An 18,943-nucleotide genomic window follows, 5' to 3' on the forward strand; every position below is an offset into this window, starting at 1 on the left:
TAAGATTACTTCTGTCTTGAAGACAGGGTAGAACCTGGGAAGTGTCCCAGGGTAGAACCTGGGAAGGCACAGTTCTGGGAATTCAACGGAGGCATGTAGTTAGTAGCCATTGGGTAATATTGATGGGGTGGGGGTGGGGCAGTAGGTGTGATCTGGGCAATGAGGAGCCAGTTGGAGAAGTGGTTTCGGTAGTTGCAGTGGGTAAAGCATGATAAAGATGCTCACAAAGCAGAGAGGAAAAGTAAAATTGACAGGATCAGGCCACTGTGAACGTGAAGGGCAAGTTAAAGGAACTCAGGTGGAAGCTCTTCATCAGGAGCCCTGAGCTTTCCCCAAAATCTTGCCAAAATCACTTATGTGTGTGCTTTGGTATTTTTGGGTGGCAGAGAACTTAGACCTTTTCTCAGATGTTCGGAAGGGTCCAGCATCTGAAAAAGATTGACTACTGCTGCGCTGAGTTTTCATCCGTTGGTGACAAGATGGTCAGACTTGTAGAGAAATAAGGTAGTTTTGTGGTAGAACAAACTCTTCCTTGTGGGGAGGTATAGTGGGATTTGGGGAACAGGGCTTATGAAATGGTCCCCAGAGTGGGATGGCTGGCCTTTTCCAACTGGGTTTCCCACCCAGCAAGTTAAGTTGACCCATTGCAGTGGATTGAGTGGAGTGCAGGTGAAGGGCAGGTGCTTTTAGTCAAAGGAGTGCCTTAGCATTATTTCCTCCTTTATTTGGAGATCAGATTGAAGATGTAGGGAACTAGAGTGCAGTTGTAGTTTGTGGTGGTTACTTTTTATGGAAAAGTGCCTCTTATGTGAAAAGTCTTCTGTGCTTGATCCTGGGGTTAGGGGGGTTATAAAAATGTCATACCTGGGATCCTGCCCTTAAGGAGTTGATGGTAGGTAATGCTTTCCTTTGGCTTTTTGTTCATCTTGAGTCTGTGTATGTTCAGTTATCTTCAGCCATTTCCTGGGCAATGGGAAACATTTCTGTTAAAACAAACTTCTGACTTTGATCTGTGACTTATACTTCCTTTTAGATAATGAAGAACCACTGGGATTAGAGGGTGTATAAAATACAATAATAAATATAATGTATGTAGGAACCTCTGTACAACCAGTTTGGTGACTTTTAGGCAACTCATTTGACTGACTGTTTGTTACATGTGTGTGCATTTGGCTTTGTTTAAAATTCCTCTATAAAGCACATTTTAAAAAATGACCCAGTACTTAGTATATAAGATGAACTGCCATTTGTATAATTGATCATTTAAAAATGCTTATTACACTTTTAATCAGTCAGTTTCCGTGTTTATGAAATGGGAATAATTATTATATCTAGCTCATAGAGTTGTCCTGAAGATGAAATTTATATCCATATATACATAATGAAGCTCTTTAGAGCAATGTATAACTACATGCCAACTGTTCAAAAAATATTAATGGCTACATCACTATTAATATTTTAAAATTAGTACTGTCATTTTCCCTTCCTACATGACTGAATGTAGGAGGTGACTATTTTTGTTATAAAAGGATTTCCAATGAGATACCTTTGAATGGTAAAATTTCCTATGCATTTATTTAAATGTTTATATATATATATCTTTAAAGTATGAAAGTTAAGTGCACTTATACAAGGCAGATTCAGGTACTAATTAAACTGCTCATTTAGATTACAGAATGAGGGACTGAAAATTATATGTATTTAATTAGGAATTGGATTGATTGGTCTTGACTGTTGTTGTCTTTCAGTTCTTTTTTATTGTTAGACTTCCCATGTGTTTGTCTCCTTTTCTTTTTATCTTTTAAAAATTGCTTTCTGATTTATTTCCTGTTCAGTTTTCAGTAATGGGTATAGAATAGGGCAAGAACTTATGTTGGTGCCCGTTGTTTGAACCAGGAAGGAGCAACTGCATCAGACAGCCTGGGGCTCAGTTGGGAGGGACTTCAGATCAGTCCCTGCAGAGCTGCCTGGCCCAGGGAACCACTGAATTCCAGTTTCCTAACTCCAAATCGGACAGTTTGTGGCTCTATACTGTATGTACATAATGAACATTTTAAGGCTCATTCATCCAGTGTTTTCCAAATGCTCCCATTTGTTTAGTTCTCCTTTTTAAAAACCAATAATTATGGAAAAATTTAGCTATGTACAGAAATAGTAGTGAGAAACCCCCCACTTAGAGCCATCATGCAGCTTCAGCAGTTGATCATCTCATAGCCAGTCTTGTTTGCTCAATACTCCCAACCATTTCTTTCTCCCATATTATTTTGCAGGAAATCCCAGACGTTATATCATCTAATCTAAAAGTATTTCAGGATGTATCTGTAAGAGATGAGGACTTAAAAATGCATACACACATTTTGAGAACTTCCCAGAAATGTAAAAAAAAAAATTGCTATACACATACAGAATATATACACGCGCGCGCACACACACACACACACACACATACTGTTTTATGGTCTGTCTGACTCAGAATCCTATGTGGTGTGTTTGGTTGGTAGGTCTCTTCACTCTCTTTTTTTTTTGAGACAGTCTCACTCTGTCGCCCAGGCTAGAGTGCAATGACACGATCTTGGCTCACTGCAACCTCCACCTCCTGGACTCGAGATCCTCTTGCCTTAGCCTCCTGAGTAGCTGGGACCACAGATGTCCACCACTGTGCCTGGCTAATTTTTGTATTTTTAGTAGAGACAGGGTCTCACCATGTTGCCCAGGCTGGTCTCTAACTCCTGAACTCAAGGGATTCACTCACCTTAGCCTCCCAAAGTGCTGGGATTACAGGCATGAGCCACTGCACCTGGTCCATGCCTATGGTTATATTTTAATGCTATTTTCTTCTATTCTCTAGCATTTCTCATTCTATGGAACAATTTTTTGTAAATAAATGCGTTATAAATTGACACAACAGCTTATCTATGCATATTCTCTTCCGTGTGTTCTGTATAGTTGTACCAGCCTTACTCTTTGATAATGTCATCGTCCTCAGGCCTCTGCTCAAGACTATCATATTCAATTTTTGAAGTCTCTTTTTGCCAAAAATAAAACTTGAATGTTTCTAATGATGGCTGCTTTTATTGCTAAGTTGATTTCAATACATTAGAAAATTATAGATTTGGAAATGAAAAGGCTAAGGAATTGATGCATCTCTCTCAAAAGTGCCTTGAGGGCAGAAATTCCTCAGTTTTGTTCATGCTGAAGCCGCAGGCTAGCACAATATCCGACACTTAGAGGGAAGTTAAATATTTGATAAACAAATGAATTAATTTTAAGTAAGGTGTCAAATTTGAGGCATCCAGAATTGAACCTGAAGCCCCAGTTCTGCCTCCTTTCATAGTCACACATCTTATACTCCACTTACCACTTGAAGATAAGCTTGCTGAGGAGTACCCTGCCATGGGCCCTTCAGAATCTCCTTTCCTCATTGCATAGTGTAGTGGTAAGAGCATAGGCTTTGACTCCTGACTGCACAGATATCCAGCTCCATGATATGCTTCCTGTGCGATCTTAGCAAGTTTCTTAACTTGCCTCTGATTCAGTTTCTCCATCTACAATTGGAGATAAGAGTATGTACTTTTTTTTTTTTTTTTTTTTTGAGACGGAGTCTCGCTCTGTCGCCCAGGCTGGAGTGCAGTGGCACGATCTCAGCTCACTGCAACCTCCACCTCCCGGATTCAAGCAATTCTCCTGCCTCAGTCTCCTGGGTAGTTGGGACTGCAGGCATGTGCCACCACACGTGGCTAATTTTTTGTATTTTTAGTAGAGATGGGTTTTCACTGTGTTAGCCGGGATGGTCTCAATCTCCTGACCCCATGATCTGCCCACCTCGGCCTCCCAAAGTGTTAGGATTACAGGCATGAGCCACTGCGGCCAACGAGTATGGACTTCTTTTATGGGTATTGTGACCTTGATCTTTGTAAGTTCCTTAACCCATCTCTGATTCAGTTTCTTCATCTACATTTATAGATAAGAGTATGTACTTCTTGGGGTTTTATGGATATTTTGAGCTTAAAACAGTACCTGGCACATAGTAAACATTGTAGACGTATTAGAGCTGTTATTATTCTAGAATAAAAACAAGTTATTCTCCTCTTACTCATTTGTACCTTTTATCTCTAGCTTTACCTTGGTTTCTTTTCTTAGGCCTAAAAACAGGCCAGGCGCGGTGCCTCACGCCTGTAATCCCATCACTTTGGGAGGCCAAGGTGGGTGCATCACGAGGTCAGGAGATCGAGACCATCCTGGCTAACACGGTGAAACCCCATCTACTAAAAATACAAAAAATTAGCTGGGCATGGTGGCGGGCGCCTGTAGTCCCAGCTACTCAGGAGGCTGAGGCAGGAGAATGGCGTGAATCCGGGAGGCAGAGCTTGCAGTGAGCCGAGATCGTGCCACTGCACTCCAGCCTGGGCGACAGAGCGAGACTCCATCTCAAAAAAAAACAAAAAAACAAAAACAAAAAATAACAGTTCTCTAAGATACAAAATCCTTGCCATAAAACTTGCACGCTTGTCTTGCTGGTAGCAGTGAAAATTAGCATTGTCCCTTTGGAGAGTGGTTGGGCAAGATATATCCAGTTGTGAAAATACACTCTGACTCAATAATTTCACTTTTGGAAATATTTTCTAAGGACATACCCTTAAATGCATAAGAGACAGTATTCATGAAAATGTTATAATGTCCAGGTTTAGAGGGAATGGTTAAATATATTCTGGTACTTACACATTTACAATATTGGTTTTGAAGACCATGTAATATGGAAAATATCTCCCTGTGATAAAAAGTACATTGTATGTACAATATGATCATAACCATATTAAGTAATATATACTGACATTCAGGAATTTCCCTAGGGAAGGACTTGTAACTGCTCCTTTAATCACCTGCCCTCCCTCCCCCAATCCTGGATCTATGCTAAACTGGTTCCAAAGGCCCAAATTTTACCTTGAAACTAGGTGCTCTGTATCCTTTGTCTAAGCCATTATCCTTTATATATGGCTTTAGGAATTCCAAGTTTTGTCAGATTCTTGCAGAATAATATACAACGATGAAGATTCCCTCTGTGTACTTAAGGAATAGTTTTGTTTGGAGGATAAGACAAATACACCAGATAACATTACAGTTTGGGCTCTTGGTGCCCAATGATTGATTTATCTATAGTATAGATTTATTTCTCACAGTACCTCTTGGAATGCTCATTTTTAACCCCAATAGTTAAATATGCCTTGGTAAGCTACAAAAACAAGCACCAGAGCAGCAATTTTTTTAGTTTTCTGTTGACCATAAATCTCATTTCTTTACAAGTAGTAATTCTAAACAGAGTATACCTTAACCAGCCAGTGCACATACTGCTACTTCAGCCTTGGTTCAGCAGATCCTAGAGGCATGTGGTAGAAGGAAGAACAGTTACTCAACAGGTGGGCAGGCAGGACAGTGGTTTTGGCTTTCTTTGGTAAACACCACGGGGCCTATTTCTGAAGTAATTCCCCACCCCCTTCACTCCCACTCAGTATTGCCGACAGAAGTCTTAACTTGCCAACTCTTTTGTCTACATTGATGCTATAAGCAAACTATTATTTTTAGAGACCAGGTCTTGCTGTGTTGCTCAGGCTGGACTCAAACAACTGGGCTGTAGCTACCCTTCCACCTCAGCCTCCCGAGTTGCTGGGAGTACAGGGGTGTGCCACTGTGCCTGGCTAGCAAGCAAACTATTTTGCTTGGTGCACTAATACTTGTTACCCTGAATTTTTACCAACGTTTGCTTGCTTTTGAGACCAGGTCTCTCTGTTTCGCCCTAGCTGGAGTGCAGTGGCATGATCATAGCTCACTGCAACCTCTAACCCCTGGGCTCAAGCAATCCCATGGTCACCTCCCAAATAGGACTACAAATACAGGCCATCATGCTTGGCTTTTTTTTTTTTTTTTTTTTTTTTTTGGAAGGGGGGTGGTACATAGGGAACCTCCCTGTATTGCTCAGTCTGGTCTCGAACTTTCGTGCTCAAGTGATCCTCCTGCCTTGGTATCCCAAAGTGCTGGGATTACACATGTGAGCCACCATGCCTGGCTGGCTCCTAATTTTTATTTTAGCCTCTTTTTTTCTTTCCCTGGGGTCAAGCCATTTTAAAATTCAGTTACGTATAACTGTGTTAATGGGCCAGCCTGTGCCCAGGTGGTATGTGTTAGGTACTTGGCCTAAGATCATTGTCCAGCCAGGGATTTGTGTGTATGGTGGCAGATGTGTGCAGTGTCAGGTTGCATTTATACTCTAGAATTAGTAGCTGTACTCTTATTTTTCATATCAAATGTTATTTGACACATAATGGATTTTTGAACTGGGTTCAAGGCTAGCCTTGGAATCTTGAATATTACCCCTTAAGAGAGAGAGCCTTTTGTTTGAGTTACATTTTGGTCAAATAGGGCATATATTAAAGCACTGATCAACTCTTTGAAAGTACTGCAAGTGATGTCAGAAATTGCTATTGCCTTAAAAATATTTTTAAAAAATTTATGTTTACATAAAAATACATGTTAAAGAAAAAACATACTTGTTAAAGGTGGGCAAAGAAGGCTATTCAGGACCATCGCGATAAGTATAGGGATCACTGCAGTGGGGTCTTGCAGCAAAGGAAAGAGATTGGGTTCAACTCCAAATACATCATGGGCAAGGAGCAGGGTAGGGGTCAGTCGAAGGTAAACTACTAAGAGGAAACATTTGGAGTAAGGGGGATTCTGGCTAAACCCATCTAACAGGATTCTTGCTGAAGACAAGCCAGGGTGATCAGACATCACCTGGGGGATGGTGGAAAATGAAGAACCTGATCAGATATTGAAGATGGGAGGGGGTCTTTTGCTAAAACTGGATTTTGTAAGGAAGTGCACAGATGGGCCTGGAAGAAAGTTCGGAATCCTTACTCAAGTTTGGCCAAGCAAAGGATCTTTGTCATATGGAAGAATGATTGGTTTCAAAGTAAAAGCAAGCGTCAGCTCACTCGAGGAAGTAGCGGTTTGCTATGCAAAGGGATAGGAGTTTTGTTTTCCTTCAGTTTCTGTAAAAAATATTAGAATAGGTAAAATATGCAAGAGAGTTGTTAACAGGAACTCTGAATATCTGAAAATCCTTGAAAATTAAATTTTCCTGGTAATGCTCAATGTACTTTTCAAAATGTATTAATTTTTTTGGACTTTAACTATTTATGAGGTTTCATCTGCATTTTGTTGTTCATTCTAGTGGCATTTACCACTGGTAGACTTTTCATTTGCCTGCTTAGCAGTAAATGTGATATGCTGGAGTTTTGTGGGTGTTTGGCATTATGTCATAGGAGCAATAGGAAATGACTGCGAATTAACTTAAACATCATTAAGTTTAACAAAATGGAGTACTTTATTTTGTCTCTATCCTGAAGTGTTATTTAATAATTCACAACAGCTTAAGCAGAAGTTCTTTCCTCCAGGCCCTTCTCTTCCCTCCCTACTCCAACAAAAGTGGGCTGGGGAACTGTGTAAATTTGCATAATATTACTAATTCACTATTTTGTAATACTGTCAAACTGTATTAGGTGTTTCATTTATTGCGAGCACAATAGAAAACCAAAGTGTAGTGGCTGTCATTCCCAACTTGTCAATATTCCTTTTTAATATGTTTTGGATACTTTGTTGTCCCATCAAACTTATCATAGACCTTTCTCTACTTTCTGGAAGTTAGCTTCATTTGGTCAATATTATAGATAACTTTGAAGCAGGTAGGTGCTGTATTTAAATACCATTGTGAATTCTAAGATGGAAGCTGTGAGCAATGAGTTTTTGAAAACCATACGTGTGTTTCCAAAGGCCATTCTATTACTCAGTATCCATTAACAGACAATAAAGGATTTTTCTGTCGTTCACCACTAACCCTAACCACCCAATCCTCGTAAGGCAAAATTTAGAAGTTCCATGAATTGATTTTAGAGAATATTCCCTAAAAATAAAAGAAGGAGTGGACTGCCTCCCCGAAAAAGTCATCCCCCAATATTTTGGAAGTTAATTTGAGAAATACTGCATTTTCTGACCGATAGGGTTATTTTTTCTCCCTTTTTTCCTTTTTTAAAAAAGGCATGCTGTGGGAGTTGGATGCATTCTTTCTGTCAGTGCTTAGAGACATATGGAGGGGGGGAAGTCTTTTCTTGTGCCTCTGCCTATATTCACACCCTCCTGGTCTTGGCATTTTTTCCAATTTAATAGCCATCGAAACAGCCTTTTATATGCTTTTAGATTAGTATGGTTTATGTGATCTGTCTGCCTTAATGCATCACAGCTCTGTGTAGTAGTTTTATGTGGCACTTATGAAAAACTGACCTAATTTGAAAGATAAAAGCTCTTGGAATAGATGCTGTCAGAATTATTTAATTTTATTTGTGTCATAATTTATCATAGGTTTTTGATACCTCATCCTTCATAGTGGGGAAAGTGTAGATCCAGGAGACTGTATTTCCTATCTAATTCTATCTTAATTTTACCACTGTCTAGCTGTGGGGCTTCAGAAGTCACTTTATTTGTGCTTCCTCATTTGTAAAAACAAGGATTTCATTATATATATCTGCAGCACTTTGCTGAAGTTGCTAATCATTTGTACAATGGTCCAGTGAAGAAGGCTGTCATAAGATGGTCTCTGGAAGCTTTTACAGTTTTTAAGACACAAATGATGAATTTTCTTACTGTATACTTTTTTCTTCTCTAAAGGTATTATATAATGAGAAGGGGCCTTTGTATACTATTCTATTTTTATTCCTCCGAATTTTTTTTTTCTTTTTTTTTAGTCTCCCAAGATGGAGTCTTGCTCTGTCGCCCAGAGCTAGAGTGCAGTGACGCGGCCTCAGCTCACTGCAACCTCCGCCTGCCGCGTTCAGGCAATTCTGCCTTAGCCTCCTGAGTAGCTGGGATTACAGGCACACGCCACCACACCCGGCTAATTTTTATATTTTCAGTAGAGATGGGGTTTCATCATGTTGGCCAGGCTGGTCTGGAACTCCTGACCTGGTGATCTGCCCGCCACGGCCTCCCAAAGTGCTGGGATTACTAGCATGAGCCACGCCCCCTGCCATTATTCCTCCGATTTTTATAAATAAAGAGTGGCTCTTATGCTAATAAGTGACTCCTTTTTGGAATTAGCATTCCTGTGCCTTTACTGAAGCAGAAAGAAACATGAACTGCCTTGTCTTCTAACTTATTTTGATAAGCAAGGCTGAAGACTAGCAAGTTAGAAAACCGGCATCTGCCTTTGATATTGTGGCTTCCTATTAGCACTAAGAGAAATCTCATCCTTTCTCCTATTCTGACCACATATTGTCATTCGATTCTTCATCAGGTTTACCCCTCTGTGGACAAGAGTTAGTATGACTCTTTAGGCGTTAGGATTTATCCAAGTACATTTTTTAAAAAAGAAAGTTTAGTTGTCTTTTATGGCTTCATTTTGGGGAGTGTATACTGTCTTTAGGTGAGAGTTTTCTTTTCTTTACTTTTTTAAGCTGAACTTAAGAGTCTAAAAGGAATACTGGAATTATTGAATGCAGGATTTGGGCCTTTACTGGAATAAAGTTGCTCAAATTATACCTGGTTCACTATTCTATGTCCCCATAGACCTGGAAAGGATTTAAGCTGACAGGTATGTTGAGACTGTCCTTCATAGCCAAGCTTAGGGAGAGAGTCGCTGTAGTTGGTACTCACACTCTCACCTTCTAGTCACCCCTCCATCATGAACTTTTGACTTCTTGTCCGCTGTACTTCCTCACAGCAGGGTCACCAGGGGTCGTTATCACCAAGTGGGCACAATTCTTTATTTGACCTTGCTGCTGACTGTGCCTTCCTTTTACAGACTTTTTTTTTTTCCTGATTATGAAAGTAATACATGGTCATTGTGAAAAATTTTGGAAAAAGACTTGTTATTTCTATCCAGAAAACTTTCTCCTCACTGAAATGTTTCTGTGACAACTGTCTTCTTCCTTTCCTCCTGTTACTCTTGACCAGACCTGAGTCATTTCGCCTCCTGGATATCTCTGTCTTGTAGGCACTCAAGCCCAATGTTAATTTTTGTGTATGTGTATTTTTTTTTTTTTTTACTTTAAGTTCTGGGATACATGTGCAGAATTTGCAGGTTTGTTACGTAGGTATACACATGCCATGGTGGTTTGCTGCATCTATCAACCTGTCATCTAGGTTTTAAGCCCTGCATGCATTAGGTATTTGTCCTAATGCTCTCCCTCCCCTTGTCCTCCACCCCCACCACCCACCAACATCCCCAGTGTGTGATGTTTCCCTCCCTGTATCCATGTGTTCTCATTGTTCAACTCCCACAGTGAGAACATGCGGTGTTTGGTTTTCTGTTCCTGTGTTAGTTTGCTCTCCCCATGGGCTCTCACAGCACCCTGTGCTATCCTTCTGACACGTATAACATTTGTTGTAATTGTCTGTTTGCTTTTCTGTCTCAAGGGTAGCAACTATGTTTTACTCATATTTATACCAGTGTCTAGCCCAGAGCGGTTAGGACATTTCTGATAATAAACAGGTAGGGCTGGGTGTGGTGGCTCACTCCTGTAATCCCAATACTTTGGGAGGCCAAGGTGGGAGGCTTACCTGAGCCCAGGAGTTCAGGACCAGCCTGGGCAACTTAGTGAGACCCTGTCTCTACAAAAAAATTTTTAAAAGATTAGCTGGTCATTGTGGCATGTGCTTGGGGTTGCAGCTACTTGGGAAGCTGAGGTAGGAGGATTGTTTGAGCCTGGGAGGTTGAGGCTGCAGTGAGCCAAGATCACGCCACTGTAGCTTGGGTGGCAGAGGGAGGCCCTGCCTCAGAAAGAACGAAATTAAATAAATAAAAAATGAGTAGAAGGAAATGAACATTTGTAGGTTGGAGGTTAGTATAAAGAATCTGATGCTATATGTTTTATGGTCTTGGTCTTGGCTGCCTTCAAATTGTATCTTAATATGATTGGCTTTCACTACCTAGTCTAGTAGTCATGGTTCTGTGAACAAGCTTTCAAAGTGTGAAGTATGGTAGAGCAAAGCAGGAGTAAAGCTGTCAGGTTGGCTGGAATGGGCCTCAGCACTTTGCTTGTATTGATAGAGGTTAGGTTTTCCAATAACTGATGACAATGTAGCAGAGATGACTAGTGCAGTTGTGCTAGGGATAAAGAGTGGCACAGTTTAGCGACTTGTTGATGAGATGTGGGGATCAGAAAGGAGGAATCTAAGTGACTCAAGCTTCTGGCTTAATGGACTAGGTGTACTTGAGGCTGTCATTAACTAGTAGTGTTGATTTTGAGATTCTTTTTGATATCCAGGTGAGTATGTCTACCAGGCTGTGGGATATGAAGTTGGGGAGAGTGTGTCACTGGAAATGTTTGAGTTAAAACTACAAGAGATCACTTAGATATATAGCTTAAGAAGAGTAGTGGTCTAGAAACAAAGAACTCTGAAGAACACTGATGTTTAGGGGCTGGGGAAGAAGAGAGCTGGGAAGGTTATGTCAAAGAAACTGAGGAGTTGGTGGTTGAAGAGGGAATTTGGCAATAAAAAGGGCATTTGACCTTCAGCTCTAGAAGCCAGGAAATTAAGAGAAAAAAGGTCATTGAGTTTATTGTGTTTTAAAGAGAAAATATCAAGAAAACGGGTGTGTTTTTACCCAGCCCTTAGATGAGATGCTTCAGTATGGACTATCTGCTTGGCATTTTGTTGGGCAGTTCCACCTTACCCGTTAGTAGCTCAGCACCCCAGTCCACATCCAGAATCCCACTCTTACATTAGATCTAACACATGACCTCTAAAGTCCCTTCCAATTTCAACCTAACATTAAAAACAGATTCTGGGCCCAGTCTGAGAAATTGTGATTCAGCGGGCCTAGGGGATCATAATTTCTTCTAAGGGCCTTTCTGAGAATCTAAGGAACATTGATGTGTAGGTGCTATAAACCTGCATTTTATTTTATTGCAAGAGAGCAGGACTTTATTATAGCAATACTTTAAAATACAATTGTGATGAAGAGGTTGGCAGCCATGGAAACCTAGCTGGAGCTTTACCCCACCCATGCCTGTCTTTGTGTGTGGGGGTGACTTGGGGGTGGGAAAGTGCCACCGTCTGTTGTAATCTGTTGGAGATTTAAAGTTTTTGCTTTATGGATTTTTGCAGCAGATGCCCTTTGCTCCCTGCATTATATCCTCTCAGGCCATCACTGGTTTCAAACAAAACTTAGATTTTTGTAGTTTCTCTACGTCTTGCCAACAGCTTTCTATTTTCTGCCTCAGGGCTCTCAAACCCAGCAAATGATGGGGAAAGGCTAACCTCAGGCAACCTTCAACCAGTGAGGGATTGGAGCTGGTGCCTAAATGTCCTGCTTCTTTCAGGGGTCTCACAGAATCACCCCACTTTTCAGCAGTCACCCAGTGTGTCCTTACTGGCTATTTTCCTTCCCTCACATCTGTTCCCTGGGATCATCTCCTATTTTAATCTCGCTAAAATCTTGTACACAAAGTGTTAGTTGAGCTGACTTTAAAGCTTGAATGCAAATAAAAGCCTTCTGTAATTACATTAGTTTCTTTTTAATGTCCCTGTCTGTCAATAATAGCACCTAAAATAATATATGGGGGAAGAAGTCAAAGAGAACATATTGTGCAATGCAAAATGGCGCACATATTGCTAAAGTTTAAATTAAATTTATTCATAGATACTGTGTAATGAGATCATTATGTGAGAATTTATTGGGTTTTTCAACACTTCCATTTCTTTCGTTTCATTTAGGAATGGGGTTGAACGGATATGAAAATGCAGAAAATAGTTGGCACAGAGAGACAGCACTAGGTGTGCCTCTTTTATTCATTTATATGTCATCTGTTCTTGAATTCTGGGTAGCTCTATTTGTAAGACTATACAGTATAATGATAGAAAGCTATTAAAAATGTCACAGTGTAGAAAGGGGGAAGATCTTTACAGACGATTAGGCTATAAATTGCCAAAGATCAGAAAGACCCTGATAAGATCTGTTTCAAAGGTTTTGTTTGGTTGGTTGGTTGGGTTTGTTTGGTTGGGTTTTTTGTTGTTGTTTTTGGAGACAGGGTCTTGCTGTATTGCCCAGGCTAGAGTATAGCGGTGTGATCATAGCTTACTGTAACCTTAAACTCCTGGGCTCAAGCGATCCTTCTGCCTCAGCCACCGCATTAGCTGAGACTACAGGCATGTGCCGTCACACCTGGCTTAATTAAAAAAAAATTTTTTTTTAGAGATGAGGTCTTGCCGTGTTGCCCAGGCTTTCCTAGTTGAAGCATACGTCTTGGACAGCTCAGTGTATTCATCCTCGTTTGCTCCACATTTACTGAGTGCCTGCCATATGGCAGCCTCTATGGTAACTGTTTTCAGATACCAGTTTTTATCACCAGGAATAAACTTGGTCCCAAATTCCTGGCCTCAAAGGGTCCTCCCACCTATGCCTCCCAAAGCACTGGGATTGTAGGTGTGAGCCACCATGCCTGGCTCCTATTTCAGGGATATCTTTTAAAAAACACTTTGTATGCTTTAAATGCAAAATTTCTCTTTATCTGGCTAGAAGATATCAATATCCATAATTCTTTTATCTGAGACTAGAATGTAGGATTTAAAAGTTGAAGGTGAAAGGTAAACTTGTTCCAGACAATCACTTTCATTCTTGGTGATTAAAACTGATAACCTGAAATCAGTTACCACAGAGGCTGCCATATGGCAGGTACCCAGTAAATGTGGAGCAAAGGAGGATGAATATCCTGAGCTGTCTGAGATGTATGTGTTCAGCTGCTGTCCCAGTGAGCAAGAGTAGGTGAAACTTCATGTGCTTAGACCTGTAGGTGCTGTTGCCTCACTCCCACCAAACTGGGACTGCAGATCTTTAGTTTCTAGGTTTATTTTGCAGGAGTCCAGGCATCCCTAGAAAACATTCTTTCCTCAATCCAGGGTGTTTTGTGTAGCAGTGGGCTGTTTTATGTAAATTGTACATTGACAGGTTCATTAGGTTATCTAGTATTTCAGCCCCTCAGTTAACGTTTCAACTGAGACTGAGAGAGGAAGTGACTTGCCTAAGGTAAAATCACCATGTCTAGATAATCAGTGATATGGCAGGGACTGGAACACTAGTCTCTGCATGTAATCATCTTTTTGTCTCATTTCTGAAATAGCTCCCATCTCTACCCCTGGCCAAGGACCAAAACAAGGCACCATCTTTCTGAGCTAGTTTAAAATGGTTTTAGAATTAATAAGGACTGTAGGGTCTATATTTAAGATGGTTACAGGAAATTCGACAGTTAAATGTTTCTACACATAGATTATTTAGAAAATCAAGACTAATAGATGGGCAGAGTACACAAGGAAACAAATGAAAAATTGTAAACATCTAAATATTCAGTATTCAGTGGTATGGGAATAGTTTAGGAAGCAATAATTTTCTTTTTTTTTTTTTTGGGACAAAGTCTCGCTCTGTTGCCGAGGTTGGAGGGCAGTGGTGCGTGCGATCTTAGCTGCAGCCTCCGCCCCCAGGTTAAAGCAATTCTTGTGCCTCAGCCTCTCGAGTAGCTGGGATTACAGGCATGCCCCACTACACCTGGCTGATTTTTGTACTTTTAGTAAAGACAGGGTTTTACCATGTTGGCCAGGCTGGTCTTCAACTCCTGTCCCCAGGTGATACGCCTGCCTTGTCCTCCCAAAGTGCTGGGATTACAGATGTGAGCCACCATGCCCGGCCAGGAAGCAATAATTTCGATGGGCTGTTTGCAACTAATAAAATGCTAATTGTGATGTTCTAGAAAGAGTGTTTAAAAATCTAATAGGGATCATGGAGGAGTTCTTTTTATACTTTCCTTTCTTCTATACTATGCCTAATACTTAGTTGTTTTCAGGAAGTTTAGATTTTTTTTAATTTAAAAGGTTAAAGTTTACCAAATGTTAACTGAAGTCAGTTTCTGAAGTTCTTCAGTCAAAACCAATTTATTTTCTGTAAAAAAAAAAAAAAAAGTATTACACACCATATAAACTGGTAGCTTTTTGTTATTCTTGATATGTGCAGCAAAAACTATCATGAGAGAGTTGGTAAAGATTTAGTGAACTGGTAGAACATGTTTTTCTTAGTTGCTAGAACCATCTGAGCTTAAATTTAAAAACATTTTTTTCTAAAAACAAAATTGGTTTCTGAATCAAATGTGTATTTCTTTCCTATAGGGGCTTTGTTATGCACCTAAAGCCATATTGGAAGCTCCAGAAGAAAGAGCACCCCCCGGAAGTCAGCAGGGAAACGCAGAGAACTCCTATGAACCACCAAAAGGCTGTAAATGATGAAACATGCAAAGCTAGCCACATAACACCAAGTATCTTTCCTTCAGCCTCTCTCGGTAAATCATCATCTCGAAAGCCATTTGGGATCCTTTCTCCAAATGTTCTGTGCAGTATGAGTGGGAAGAGTCCTGTAGAGAGCACCTTGAATGTTAAAACCAAAAAGAATGCACCATCTGCAACGATCCACCAGGGCGAAGAAGAAGGACCACTTGATATCTGGGCTGTTGTGAAACCTGGAAATACCAAGGAAAAAATTGCATTCTTTGCATCCCACCAGTGTAGTAACAGGATAGGATCTATGAAAATAAAAAGTTCCTGGGATATTGATGGGAGAGCTACTAAGAGAAGGAAAAAATCAGGGGATCTTAAAAAAGCCAAGGTACAGGTAGAAAGGATGAGGGAAGTTAACAGCAGGTGCTACCAACCTGAGCCTTTTGCATGTGGCATTGAGCACTGTTCTGTGCACTATGTGAGTGACAGTGGGGATGGAGTCTATGCTGGGAGGCCTCTGTCAGTTATACAGATGGTTGCCTTCTTGGAGCAAAGAGCCAGTGCTCTGCTAGCTAGCTGTTCAAAAAACTGCACAAACTCACCTGCGATTGTGAGGTTTTCTGGCCAGTCCAGAGGTGTGCCTGCAGCGTCTGAGTCCTATTCTGCCCCAGGAGCTTGTGAAGAAGCCGCAGAAAGGGGAAAGCTTGAGGTTGGTGAACCACAGAGCGAGCCAGTCCGTGTCCTCGACATGGTAGCCAAGTTGGAGTCTGAGTGCCTGAAGCGGCAGGGCCAGCGTGAGCCTGGGAGCCTCTCAAGGAATAACAGCTTCCGTCGAAATGTAGGCAGAGTATTGCTTGCAAATAGCACTCAGGCTGATGAAGGCAAAACAAAGAAAGGCGTCTTGGAGGCACCCGACACTCAGGTGAATCCTGTGGGGTCTGTATCTGTGGATTGTGGCCCTTCAAGAGCTGATCGTTGTTCTCCTAAGGAGGACCAGGCCTGGGACGGTGCTTCTCAGGACTGCCCCCCATTGCCAGCAGGAGTCAGTTTCCACATAGACAGTGCAGAGTTAGAGCCGGGTTCGCAAACTGCCGTGAAAAACAGCAACAGATATGATGTGGAAATGACGGATGAACTCGTTGGGTTACCTTTTTCCTCTCATACCTATTCCCAAGCCTCTGAATTGCCCACAGATGCTGTTGATTGTATGAGCAGAGAGCTTGTGTCACTTACTAGCCAAAATCCTGATCAAAGAAGAAAAGAATCTTTGTGCATTAGTATCACTGTGTCCAAGGTAGAGAAAGACCAGCCTTCCACTTTAAACTCCTGTGAAGACCCAGTTCCAGGGATGTTGTTTTTTTTGCCACCTGGTCAGCACTTGTCAGACTGTTCCCAGTTGAATGAAAGCACAACAAAAGAGTCTTCAGAGGCCAGCCAGCTTGAAGATGCTGCTGGGGGTGACAGTGCATCTGAGGAAAAAAGTGGGTCCGCTGAGCCATTTGTACCGCCAGCCTCTTCTGTGGAAAGTACATTACCAGTGCTTGAGGCATCCAGTTGGAAGAAGCAGGTGTCGCATGACTTCCTGGAGACCAGGTTTAAAATCCAGCAGCTTTTGGAGCCTCAGCAGTACATGGCTTTTCTGCCCCACCACATTATGGTAAAAATCTTCAGGTTACTTCCCACCAAGAGTTTAGTGGCCCTTAAATGTACCTGCTGCTATTTCAAGTTTATCATTGAGTACTACAATATCAGGCCAGCAGATTCTCGCTGGGTTCGAGATCCACGCTATAGAGAGGATCCTTGCAAACAATGCAAGAAAAAGTATGTGAAAGGGGATGTGTCCCTGTGCCGATGGCACCCCAAGCCCTATTGCCAGGCATTGCCCTATGGGCCAGGGTATTGGATGTGCTGCCACCGGTCTCAGAAAGGATTCCCTGGCTGTAAGCTGGGGCTTCATGACAATCACTGGGTTCCTGCCTGCCACAGCTTTAATCGGGCAATCCATAAGAAAGCAAAAGGGACTGAAGCTGAAGAGGAATACTAAAGTCGATGTGAGAGGCAACAAAAGGACCGGTTTTTAAAACTGCAAAACACCTAGATACACGGTTCAAATGAGCGTAGCCCCCTGAGTCATCACTCTAGAAGAATCTGTACATCATCAGGACCGCATTGCTCAGGCATTTTCTAAACTCTAAATTTACGAGCCGTACAAAAAAATTGGTCTTGTTGTTTATAGTGGCATCTCACATTTGAACCCGGGTGGTATCCCACAGTTGGATTCAGTTGGCTGTGAATAACTCTGTTTTCCTGAATGAAACCCATCCTCAAAGGATGAAGACTCACCACCATCCAGGACATTCAGAAGAGTTCACTGCAGATGCTGCAGGTAGTCCTCAAAAATGGGTTCCAGAAATGTTTTGAGCACTGGCACCATATTTGAAATAAGTGAATAGTGTCCTGTGAAAAGAATAGCAGGACTTGTAGATGAAAAGTATTCTTAAAAAGAAAAGTCAGGCACCCCACCTTAGACCTCGTATGCTTGATCCTGTGAGATTGATGTTTGTGGCTGGAGATGGATTTCATGCCCTGTGGTGTTTACAGTGTATATAATGGTTGTGTTTTCATAGGGCTATGAAAGTGCACATTAAACCTGAGCGCCTTTACCTTTAGATGAGTGCTTTGGCCCCTCTGTAAATAGCACGATTAAAATCCAGTTGTATATAATGGACAGCTAACTGAACAATATAATCACCACAATGCAGCTAGAATAGTGTTGCGGCTATAATTTGGTGGTTTTTTTTTAATTGTCTAGTCTTAAATTTGTACATCTTGTATAAAATATGAATGTTTCCCAAATAAACTATGAATGTTTCCTGTATAATATATGAATGTTTCTGAGAAGAAACTCTAAATAGTTGAAAGGCTAACCTGCTCAAAGGATACCAAATAATGGTTTAACTGGACAACCTGAAAATTAGCATAGAAAACAATCCTTTGTTATATTTTAGTGATCACAAGATTGAGAGAATATTATATAGTTAGATAATAACATTCTTGTCTACTTTATCCTGTCTGGTTACAAAATTTTTTAAAACGTAAATAAAAACATGCATCTTAAATGGAACCCAAGTTTTGCAAAGACTTTTTCTCCTGTTTTGATAAAATGTTGAAGAAGGTTCTTGTGAATTGAATCATAAGAATTTTTTTAATTGTTTTTAATTGTTGGAGATAAAGTGTTTTTTTCTGCCACAGAAGAGGCCATCTTCACTTAACGTTGAAGTTTAAATTTTTGCAGCCCGTCAGTTCTTCCATTTGTTGTCTGTTCACAACCACTGTATTTCCTGTTCAGGTGACGTATTTGGGAGATTCTTACAGCTTATCTAGGCGTTATCATTTGGGAGTCACTAAGGATCTATTCAGGCCTGTAGCTGTGTAGTGCTTGGTGGGGTTGGGAGGTGTTGGACCCCAGAAAGCTGCTGTAGGTGGAAGATCTAAAAACTAGGCTGGCTTGAAATCGAGTACCCACCAAAAAGCCTTGTGACCAGTGTTGGCTGCAGGCTGTGGAGAAGGATGGTACGTGCTCTAGGGGAGGCGCTGTGCTGCGCTGATTTGCTTGGTGACATGGTAGGCTGCA

The 18,943-nt window shown here is 41.1% G+C and overlaps 1 protein-coding gene across 9 annotated transcripts in view; it reads left to right on the top strand.

The window, feature by feature from the left end:
• Nucleotides 1-18,433, top strand: part of FBXO34 (F-box protein 34) — a 79,640-nt gene extending 61,207 nt beyond the window's left edge. For 6 of the 9 annotated variants that reach the window (XM_024231925.3, XM_054530119.2, XM_054530123.2 and 3 more), the window contains one exon: nucleotides 15,205-18,433. In XM_024231925.3, coding sequence (XP_024087693.2) covers nucleotides 15,215-17,353 — 2,139 coding nt within the window. In that variant the 5' untranslated portion in view covers nucleotides 15,205-15,214 and the 3' untranslated portion in view covers nucleotides 17,354-18,433. Of the gene's footprint in view, nucleotides 1-12,765; nucleotides 12,826-15,204 lie in introns of all 9 variants that reach the window. The other 3 variants (XM_054530118.2, XM_024231926.3, XM_054530122.2) reach the window with 1 other exon arrangement.
• Nucleotides 18,434-18,943: the final 510 nt, after the last annotated feature.

Source organism: Pongo abelii, chromosome 15 (genome assembly GCF_028885655.2).
Source record: "Pongo abelii isolate AG06213 chromosome 15, NHGRI_mPonAbe1-v2.0_pri, whole genome shotgun sequence".
Taxonomy (NCBI): Eukaryota; Metazoa; Chordata; class Mammalia; order Primates; family Hominidae; genus Pongo; species Pongo abelii.